The sequence below is a fragment of the Eleutherodactylus coqui genome, chromosome 1, assembly GCF_035609145.1.
Source record: "Eleutherodactylus coqui strain aEleCoq1 chromosome 1, aEleCoq1.hap1, whole genome shotgun sequence".
NCBI classification, from domain to species: domain Eukaryota; kingdom Metazoa; phylum Chordata; class Amphibia; order Anura; family Eleutherodactylidae; genus Eleutherodactylus; species Eleutherodactylus coqui.
Genome location: NC_089837.1, coordinates 370,282,506 through 370,293,816, shown reverse-complemented (window position 1 = coordinate 370,293,816; position 11,311 = coordinate 370,282,506). Strand labels below are relative to the sequence as shown.

The 11,311-nt window shown below is 42.1% G+C and overlaps 1 protein-coding gene across 1 annotated transcript; it reads right to left on the bottom strand.

Moving 5' to 3' along the window:
- Positions 1–1,533: 1,533 nt before the first annotated feature.
- Positions 1,534–3,199, bottom strand: TMSB4X (thymosin beta 4 X-linked). Its single transcript, XM_066578047.1, has 3 exons — positions 3,044–3,199; positions 2,121–2,233; positions 1,534–2,002 (listed from the first exon to the last, which is right to left on the bottom strand). The coding sequence occupies exons 2-3, from the start codon at positions 2,218–2,220 to the stop codon at positions 1,968–1,970; spliced, it is 135 nt and encodes a 44-aa protein (XP_066434144.1). The 5' UTR covers positions 2,221–2,233; positions 3,044–3,199; the 3' UTR covers positions 1,534–1,967.
- Positions 3,200–11,311: the final 8,112 nt, after the last annotated feature.

Genomic DNA, 11,311 nt, shown 5'->3' with positions numbered 1-11,311 from the left:
TTAAGCTGCCTTCACATCTGTATTGGTGGTTCAGTTTTCCTGCTGAGTCAGAGGCAGGAAAGAAATCCCCTCCCCTATCGGATCCAATTGACTTTAATGGGGTCCATTTGTTTTCTGCAGAGCTGTCCAGCATGTCACCGGACAAAAGCCCTCCATGCAAGGCTTTTTCTTCACTTGTGCTGGATGCTCAAGAGGTTCTAGTGCAGATGTGAAGGTAGCCTTACTTATTGAAAATTCCTAGACATTGAAATGCTGTATATACACAGCATGCCTGCCATGTCAACTTGACCAGAGAGTCATACATCAATGATTTGATCCCTTTAAAGCAGCCCTCTGGGCCTGCACAAGCCAAGATAGCCAAAGTGCATCTGACTACTTGATGCACACTGCATTAGTATAAGACACCTGCTTTGAGCAGCGTGTAGTCTTCTGGACCATCAATGCATACTAATTGTGTGCACCACGTATTCAGAAGCAGTTTAGCCTCCGTCACTTGAAATCCAGTATGCCTCAACTGTACTGTAACTTGGATTTGTTCACCAAGATCAGCAATATTTACTTGTCATGAAATGGATATTCAGAGCTGCTATTAAATAAAGCCCAGCATATGGCACCAGTCTTTACAGTAAAGACAGAGCAGAGTGTTTGCAACTTTGTATAGCCCCAAAAAGGTAGTGAAACATCTGCTCTGCATCTCCAGGCCAGAGGTCAACAAGCCTTCTCTGCCTCAGTTAGATTTGAAGTAAACGTATATTCACTGCTGGCAGACCAAGCCCCTGGAGCAAACTATAGCAGTTAGTCATGGTATAATTCTGCTGTTATGTTGCAAGATCACGTTACCACAAACCTGTGAAGTCTATATAGTATATTGTGTCATTACCAACTGCAATTTCATGTACACCATCTAACCCGTTCTGTGACCATCTGTTCTGTGCAGCTAGCAAGAAGTTAACAGATTTAAAAACCAGAGAACTGAATATGGCTTACAAAAAAGTAGCCACTCTGATCTCCGTGCACAGTCTGTTGGCTCTCCAGCCCCTCCTTACTTCTGGCTTCCACATGCCAAGATACACACAAGACATAGCAACATTTAAGTGCAATTCCTATATGAGAGGGTTAAGTGCTAAAACTACACATGTAGCAACTTGAATTTAACAACTCCTACAGTTCCAGTAGGAAAGGAGTTTGTTGTGACAAATAGGTAAACTCCAAATATGTTAGTGTTAGAATAACAGTTTAAGAGTAAATAAATAAGTTGAAGTTCAGTGTTCCGTGCTAGAGATGACATTTTAAATTACCATTTTACAGGCTATATTTCTCATGCAAGGGTTAATGCTGACCACACCTAGCCTAGGAGCCAAACTAAGAGCATCCCAAAGACAAGACATTAAGTGTAATCAGTACATTCACTGCGGTCAATTATTTCAGCATATAATTAATTTTTCTAAGATAACTACAGAAAACCCTTAGTCTTACCCACATTTCCTCCAGGAGTGTCTTGGCAAAGATAGAAAAATTACACAAATCAGAAGATATTTTATACTTTTTATTTGCATATTGAAAAAATTGTGCATTCCAATAATTCAAATCATTTTGAACAAATAAATGGCACTCGAGTTGACTGCATTTTACAGCTCGCCGGACCTTGGTGCAGCTTTCCATCCAACACATCACCACATATTACTGGATATCTGTAGTTCCACTCAAATTCTCCTTTCATCGTGCAAGGTCGCTTATGCTACCAAAACCAAAGCCAGCCAGACAGGCAGATGGAAAGGCAGCGCCTTCATTCAGTGTTCAGTAGTTCTTTATTAACTTTTCTGTCGGTGTAACGGGGCATCACGGTAAATGTTTTTCCAACCTCTTTGTATCTTAGTTATTTCTTACAAAGTTAAACAGCTAAAAGAAGAAAAATAAGAAGGCAATGCTTGTGGAATGTACAGTGCATATAGGGGTGATGGGGTTCATTAGGATTCAGACGCTTGTTTCTCTTGCTCAATTGCTGAAAAAAGATAAAAATAAAAGTAATTAGTATTATAAGTAACATTTATAGCAGTACAGAGAAAGCAAGACAAAAAAAAATTTTAAAAACTCAATAAAATTAAAAAAGGGATACTCACTTTCTTTAGAAGGAAGGGGATTCTTCTCTTGCGTTTCTGTCTTTTTCAGCTTGGCTTTATCAAATTTCTCAATCTCAGCCATATCTGGTTTGTCAGACATTTTGTAGAGTGATCTGCACAAAGGAGAAGAGAATGAATGTTAGAGCGCCACCACGTCTGCACTGCAAAAAGTGTCACTTGATATTACAGTGCCTGCCACGCCCTCATGCCCCTTACTTTTTAGTAGCATCACATTTGAGCCATTTTATGATGAACTTCAATGGTTTAGTTTGTTTAATCCAATCAAAAGGCAGAAAATACAGGCAGTGATGCATCATCTTTACTGGCTATTCATCACAAAGAGCTAATAATCTGGATTCATACCAGCTCACATGTTAATGAGGGTTGAGCAAGCATGGTGGGTAGCAATCCCTTGCTGGCAGATGAAGTCATGCATTCTTCCTTGCTTACAAAGGGCTGCAGCTAACTCAAGGAGCCTTAACCACCGCCCTGTTCTTTATCAGCCCCCACTCCTTTTCAGCAGAGCAGCTACATAGCAGCACCCTGCACCAATTAATGTTATTCCAATGCATCCATTTCAAGTATAGCAGTTTTAACCCTTTATAGGAGCCTCAATATCTCATAATTAGGCACCAAATCAGACTACGCCATCACTTTAGATACATCACAGCACAAATCTTAACGCTAACTGCTGAAGGTTAGTGCTTCACTACAAGCAAAAAAAGAAAATTAAGATAGCCACAGGAAGATAACAGTAAAATGGAAATGTATATGCAAATCCAAGAAAGCTTTCTTCAGAATAGAGACAAAGGAAGCATAAAGCTACTAAACCAGCAGAATGAGATGGCAAGAGCTCTAAAACATACACAGCATTTGTAATCCTTTTCCATTAAGACCCAAAAATGAAGACAATAACTACTTACCAGCAACACAACGCACTAACAGAAGAGCTCCTCAAAGATACAGACTTGAGTGAGAGAGGAAGAGCTGTGCCTGCTTTTATATAATCGCCTCTATGCAAATGAGGAGTGATGTCATCCATCTGTAACCCTTTGCTGCCTTTGCTGTTCTTCCTATTCTTTTGCATTGCATTCTATTATATGAGTAAAGACAACACTACCAATTGCTCTTTGTGAATTCTGGAATGTTTCTGAATAGCCTTTTTTGAATATTAGATGAAGCAGTAACTGCTGTTTAGTTGTAGCCTGAAAAATACAGCACATTGTTTAATACAACGTGTTATTAAAGGAACAATGCACAGCAGCTTTGTATTTTGAGGCCATGCTGTTTCATTTCTAAGCGGCCTAGATGCAGGCAGATTCAGGGGGCATCACGGATGCAATGCACTGAATATGTATAGTGCTGCAGGGAACGAAGGGGTTTAGAGGAAAAACAAAGGTATTTTGTGTTACATATCACAGAAGCCGACAGCCTGTTTAGAAGAAAGAAGAAGTGGCCATTCCACTTCTTGTTTCTTCCTACTCATCAAATATTTGCTGTTTATGAGGTTCTTTTAGAGGTTGCTCAAGACCTCTTGCAGTTTGTATCTGGTTAGGATCACTGATGGATCCCACATGTTGGTTTGATGAAACTCAGTTATGTGAAGTTAAAAAAGATTTATCTTCTGCTTTGCAGATTCCTCCAGCACTGTAGGGGTTAAAAATGTAATACCACATGCAGACCTGTGGTAAAGGAGTAGTTCGACAGGAAATATGCTTCCTGTTCTCATATTAGCTGTACAAAAAAAGCAAACTAACGCACTGCTACCTTCATGTAAAACTACATTGCTATGGCTGTAACATAACCATTTAATGCAAGTTAATTTACAAACTGTAAATATGTTTATATAATACAGTACGGATTGTTAAAGTATTTTCCTGCATACCGTTGTTTTTGTAGGCCAAGATAAGTGACATTCAACATCTGCTCGGCCAGGCGTGGTCTATGAGAAGGATGCTAGCAGTGGGTGGCGGGCAAATTACATTCTCACGCTTTGCTACATTCATTTTAAAGGAGGGGTAAATTGTAATCCGGCATCCAAAACTTTCATGTTGCTTCCTTCTTGCATATCTCCAAATGTCAGTAAATCTTTTCTGCTTTCATTATTCTTATGCAGTTTTATGTTAACTCTGTGTAAGGAGGACGAGGTATGCAAATACATTGAAACATATACTGCATTTTCAACTGACATCCATGTATACTTGGGCCTTATTTATCAACAGGTAATTAGTGAGGCTGCAGTCAATTACATATGTAGTAGGTACGAGCTAAAGGTAAGGACAGGTTCTTCTGAGTAAGGCTTTATGTACATGACCGTATTATGGTTCCATACAGGCTTGAAGTTGTACAGTGCCCATAGATGTCTGAAGGAAACACCTTACTGTAACTATGTCTGCCTCTGATTTCATATACAGACATACACAGGGCAGATTCTATATGAATTTTACAGAATGAAAAAGGGCCATGTTCCATGCAGGGCCATATCATGGAGCAATTCTTCTCCAAAACAATACGTCTAGGAAAGAATATGTCCATATTCACCGTGCAGCTGGAAATGGAGTGCTTATGGCTCCAGACTATGTATGTGCAGCCTGTCTACATCCTCCATGAGGTTAAAGGGGTTGTCCAGTGGGTACTGGTGTATCTTGTCTCCATCGGAAGAATGGGTGGAGACATGGGCTGGTCGGGTTGATTTGGAGGGGAGGGCGAGGTGACGCCCACAAGATCTTCCCTGCTGTCATTGTATAGCCTCCGATCGCCTCCCTGCTGCTTCTGTCAAGTGCTCCCGGGGCCGCCGCTGCTTTCAGTCTCTGTTTTCAGTCTCTGACACTGTTATCCTCTCCCCCCACCGCCCTCTCATCACGGTCCCTGGCCCCGCTGTCAGTTTTACCCCCTGCATGACGTGCCATGTGTGAGTTCACTGCCTCCTCGTTCACTCTCCCCTGCCGCTGCCCTCCCTGCTTAGCTGGGGACTGCTGGTGCCTTACACTGCTGTGCTGCCTCCTCCGTGCACAGAAGGTGTGGGAGCGCCACTGCTCCGTCCCCTTTCCTCTCCGTCGTGCTGATCGTGCACCTGCTCAACACAGCAGCAGCCATCTCATGCTGTCACAGCCTGGGGCATTGCAGGGAGCCCAGTGGTGAAGCCACTTGAAGCAGAAAAAGGAGGGCATGGCATTGCAGAGACAGGAGCCCAGCTGATCAGCAGCTGTGGGTGTACCTTATACCTCCCCCAGCACAATCCGAGGCCTCCACACATTTTTTTGGTGGAGACAAGATACACCAGTAGCTGTCCAGTGTTAGTAAATTTTAGGAAAACATTGGTGCTTTCTTCCAAACAGAGAGCCACCCTGGTCCATAGGTTGAGTCTGGTATTGCAGCTCAGTTCCCTTTCACTTCAATGTGAATATACCCTTATGGATGAAAATCAAGGACGTAAAAGGATGATATTCTGCTGCAGCGTCCGAGAAGCGGGCCACGGCCTAGGAGATAGTGGGGTAGAGTTTGGGCCTTGTCACGGTAGCTCTACCATCTCCCACCCAGAGGGTAACTGGCGACACGTCCAAGGGCCGAGGGCAGGTTAATAAAAGGGAAACCCAATATTGGATTACTCTAGTCTCTGTTCTCATGCATGCCGATACCATTTTTTCTGCAGTGGGGGATTCCTAGATGGTGGAGCTTCCTCGCGCAGCTTCCGTGGGGGAATTCCTGCTTGTCAGAATAAATCCACACACAAACAGGTACTTTTTAAGACGCGATCTCTGGAAAGAGACGGGTGACCGGTCGATTTACTCAACTTCAGCAACCAGTACAGTTCAGCAGTTTCCTGAACAGGCAGTGTGACAGGGAGAACTCATGGGACGTCAGGAGAAACCACAGCCACAGTTATCTGTAGGTCCTGGCCCAGTATCACACTTTCTTCTCTTTCCTAATCTCTACCAGTTCACACTCACGGTTAGGTTCACACTGCCGAACTCCCGGAAAGTAGTAGTCCCCGACAGTCATTAGGCTATTCTCTCTGCCTCTTCCATTTTGAACTACATAGGTTAAAGGTACCTGTGTGGAACTCCTGAAGACCTCTCTGCTGCAGGTCCAGAAGAGATCGCTTTCAGCCCAGAACTCTCTCAGAACTTAGAACAGAACTCCTTTGCACACGCCTTCCAAGCACTTATATGTCACAAGGTCACATGACAAACAAACAGATACATTTCCCAGACAGTCAGCTCTTTCAGTGCTGCAGCTAGGCAATAAACACCATTCTTGCAACACAGAAGACATTGACAAGACAAATGCATACATACAGTTATGGAGGGGCCCTGTTGTAGTGGGCCACTACACTGCCACTGTTTCCTCCAGGATGCTGCACCCTGTGTGTTCCAGATGGAAGATGTGATAAAAGCTTCTTTTTATTCTATACAAACTCAAAAATAACAGAGCACCGTTATTTTGTCCATGCCCTTTTCAGTACATGCAGATAGGCTAGTTGGTTACACAATAGCCATAAGGGATCTGTTTAGGGGTTTTTAACAGCTGGCAAAAATTTACAAAGGGCCATATGGACAGATGGCTGTATACTTAAAGGACTTTTGTGCTTTTATTTGGGATCATTGTATTTCTAGTTACTATATGTAAATTAGGGTTTAACTAGTACTCATAGGGCCCCATAGTAAAATGTGATGGGCCCCTAAAACCTAGGCCGCCTGCACAAGAACGGATTTTTGCTGCGGAATCTATGGCATGCATCCACACCAAATACCGTCCATAGCATGCCATGGAAAATAGATACTTCCTGCACACTTGTGGAAGCCAGTTGCGGTTTCCGTGAGTGTAGGAAAAATCACAGCATGCTCTATTTTTGTGTGTATACCACGCAGATAGTTTCCATTGAAGTCAACATTGTGCACAGGTCGCAGATTCCACGTCATCGCCTAGCGACGGTGCGTGAAAAATAAACATTTGGAAAAAAATCTGTACTGCGCATGTCCGACGGCGGTTCACCGTAATAATCCGCAATACAGATAAAGAGGAAAAGAGACAGGTATATGGGGTCGCCAGCTGCTGTCAGGGTTAGATACCGCTGCAGGCTCCCGCTGCAGCATCCGGCCCTGCCGTGTGCAGGCGGCCTCAACAACAGGAAACTGAAAGAGCATAAGTAGCAATAATTAAAGTTGAAGATTTAGTCTTCCCCAACCTATGACTCTTCAGCTGTTAAAAAAAACCTACACCTTTCTTCATGCACTAGCTGTCAGGGTATGATGGGAATTGTAGTTTTGCAATAGCTGTAGTGCCACAGGTTGGGGAACACTGGTATAGATAGCAGTGTCATAGAGTAGTGCTCCATAGCAGAAAGTCACTATGTTATTCCCTACCATTGTCGACGGTAATCTTGCAGTTTGGCTGCAGTGAAAAACCGCAAGATTTCCGCCGGAAGAACCGCTGCTTCAAAACCCGCAGCGGTTTTGAAGCGTCCCGGCCGCTCGCTCTTCTGCTGCGGCTGGCGCTCCCATAGAGGAGAGTGCGGCCGCAGCGAAAAAAAAAAATTAACATGCTGCAATCGGCTTCTACCGGCTTAGCCGCAGCGGATTTGCCGTCCCGTGTGGATGAGATTTTTTTAGAAAATCCGCCCAGTGTGAACCCAGCCTTAATCATGGAACATTCATACGTAGCCAGGAGTAGGAAAGGAAACACCTTTTGCGTATGCAAATTTAAATTTGCTCCTCCTTCTTGAGGTCAAATTCAGCAGAAAAGAGACCATACTATGAAAAGGGAAAGGGACTTGTTAATTGTATGGCGCCAACCTATTTCACAGCGCTTTCAGGTAATCTTTTTATTTATTATCCCCCAGCAAGCTGGGTGCTCATTTAACCAACCTCGGAAGGATGGAAGGCTGAGTCAACCTTGAGCCGGCTCCCTGAACCAACTGGGGATTGAACCTGTTGCCTTAACATTCTGCGCCACACGAGGCCCCTGAAATCTCACAATATGAATTGGGCTGCGTGTGGACAACTTTTTTAACAGACTACACCTTGTAAATGAGAAAAAAACAGGCTTGTATTGCATTATATTTTATTTTTATCACAGAAGTTTAATTTTTACTTGCAGATACAGTAGACCATGTTTAACTACATCAAGAATTACTATATTTTTGATATGCAGTTTTACACGTGCTATAAATCCATACAGGCTACTCATCTGCCATTGACTGCATACACATATCCTGCTGACTTAAATATATACTTTATATGGCAATATATCTTTCACCGGAGGTTTCATCATTTATCACATCCTTCGCCTCATTTGTCACTGAACTTAATCTTCTCAGTTACCAGCTTTGTAATAATACCCCCTCCCCCACGTCCATAATTAGAGCGTATTCTGCTTTTTGCTAGACAGATTTAGTATGCATTATCACTATGGTATAATGTGCTCATGATAACATTTTACATCTTACATTATCAGCTTTATTAAAGGGGCTCTCTGAGAGTTTATACATATAACAAAAATAAGTAGACTATTTCCTAACATAGCCTCTTGTTATCTTTTAACCCCGGGTTGGGGGGGGGGGGGGGGGGGCTGATCTTAGGAACTGCAGCAACAGACTGGGATGATTATACTTTGATATGGGATAAATCTATTTTTATATGGACATAACGGAGACTATTTTTAGGCAATTAGAGCACATCTAGAGCTGAGTTCTTAAATTAGTGCATTCCTGAGAAATTCTTTACTTTTCTTAATACCTCCATCTCTTTTAAAATGTTTTACGTCCCCTTCAAATCACCACATCTATTTCTTGTTATCCAGGTATATGGAGGTATTTTTCTGTCTGATTGTGTATGAATAAAAAAAAAACTAAATTCTAGCATACTTTGTTGGATACAGTGTTACAGAGATATTTTCTTTTTTGCTTCTAAGGCATAATATCTGTGAAATACAGCACCGGATAAGACACTATATGGTGGCAGATGGTGTCGATGTGTAGTATGGCGCCATAGGAGGCCCTGCGTTGAGGGCTTTCACTTATATATGTTATTTTACTACAGTCTGACAGCCCTTTTATCCTACATTGGTTTTATACATTCTGCACTTGGTCTGTATGTACATTCATGGCTCATAGGAGGCAGTTTGGAGTAACTAGCCAACATTTCAGTCTTAATATATAAAATTATGTTGTTCCTATGATAGCACAGCTTTTTAAAAAGATCTCGAAAATATCACCTATTCACTGTTTTACACATACTAGCTTAGGGTCACCACTTCTCTTTTGTTCTTGTTGGTAGAAACAGTTTGTCAAGGTGAGTATATTACTTTCTAAGGCTGGATTCACACGAATGTACATCGGCTCGGTTTTCACGCCGAGCAGATATACGTCATCCTCATCTGCAGAGGGGAAAGGATGGAAGAGCCAGGAGCTGGAACTGAGCTCCCGCCCCCTCTCTGCCTCCTATCCACCCTCTCTCCGCCCCTTTGCACTATTTGCAATTAAAGGAGGCGGAATGGGGGTGGGGCTAAGTTCAGAGAATTAGCCCCGCCCCGTCCCACCTCTCCCTATTGCAAATAGTGCAGAGGGACAGAGAGGAGGCAGAGAGGGGGCGGGAGCTCAGTTCCTGCTCCTGGCTCTTCCATCCTCCCCCCCCCCCCTGCAGATGAGGACGACGTATATCGACTCGGCGTGAAAACCGAGCCGATATACGTTCGTGTGAATCCAGCCTAAGGCTGATTAAAGAGGGTATTATTAGTTTTAATGGGGTAATTGGGGGAATTATTACTTTTTATTCCCCACTCAGTAGGCATTATTACCATTAGAACATACAGGAGGTTTTATCACTTTCAAGAGAGCATTATTACTGTTAAGGGGCAAAAATGGTGCAGTATTACTTTCTAGGTGCAAAAAGTGGGCAATATTAATTTGTAAAGTGCATAATAGTAGGTATTCTTACTGCAGCATGTGTCAACATAACATGGCTAGTATTACCCCAGCCTCCAGTTCTCCTATCTCCTGCTATTGCTACCCTCCCTCACTGTTGGTAGGAAGAAAATGACAGAATTCTACAATGAGAGAGTGAAGAATAGAGGAGGAAGAGGTGCTAGAAATATAGAGGAGGAAGCTGACAGTGGACAGGGATGTAATATACCCACATAACCATGGTAATAGCTCTCCATACAATTCAATGTTGGAGACAGTTTAGTGAGAATGTTTGCATTTTTCTATAACACTCATAGCATTGTATGGATCGTCAAACATATGAATTGCATATCTGTATAATTCTATGAGTATTGTGGAGATAGCTGAGCGAGAGCTTAGCTGTTTCCATAACACCCATAGCTCGTTATTGGTCTGGTGACAACTATTAAAAAGAGCTAATTTTTTATGTATACTATAATATATACTGTAAATTGCCACATTTTATGTTTGCTGATTACAAGATAAATGACATTGATAACACTGGACAACAAAAATGCACTTTTACATTTTTTCCTTTCCCAAAATAGTTAAACTTCCCTAAAACATGAACATGACATTAGATTTGGTTTATTAGCTCTGGTTTTTTAGATATAGGAATCTCAAATCAAAATACTAAAAATACGCTTTGAAGTTTGTTCTTTTCTCAAAATAACTAATCTACCCTAATTTTGGGTCAAGGAAAATGAATGTGGCATTAGATTTTGTTTAGTAGGCCTAACTCTGGTTTTATTGCTACACTAACTTCAAATAAAAGGGCGTAATCGCATGAATGGATTTTTTTTTTTGCTAGTCGCTTGTACTTCTTTTCTGGGGCGTCTCTTGTCACCATCCAACAGTAGTCCACAAGTAGAGAAGCTTCCATTTTCCTTGATACCTTCATTCCATGGAGAATCGCTCTCCATGTTCATTACTCGCGGCGCCACAGTTGTCAGGGAAGAAGTCCAGGTGAGAATGTATGGATTTGGAGTGACATGTTACAACCTAATCGTGGTACTTTTTTAGAAGTTTATTCACAATCTCAGTGTAGTTGTCAACTCTTCGATTTCCCAGGAAGCCATGCACAACATCTTCAAATGCCTAACATTGTGGATCTGAATAAAGGTACATATATTTAACTTAAATGGGCTACACCTCAGAGCCAAGAGCTAACTCAAAGTTTTCAATGTCATTTTTGTTTCTTCCATGATGAAATGATTAAGAAATACCTATTTTCAAGTCAGAAAGATTT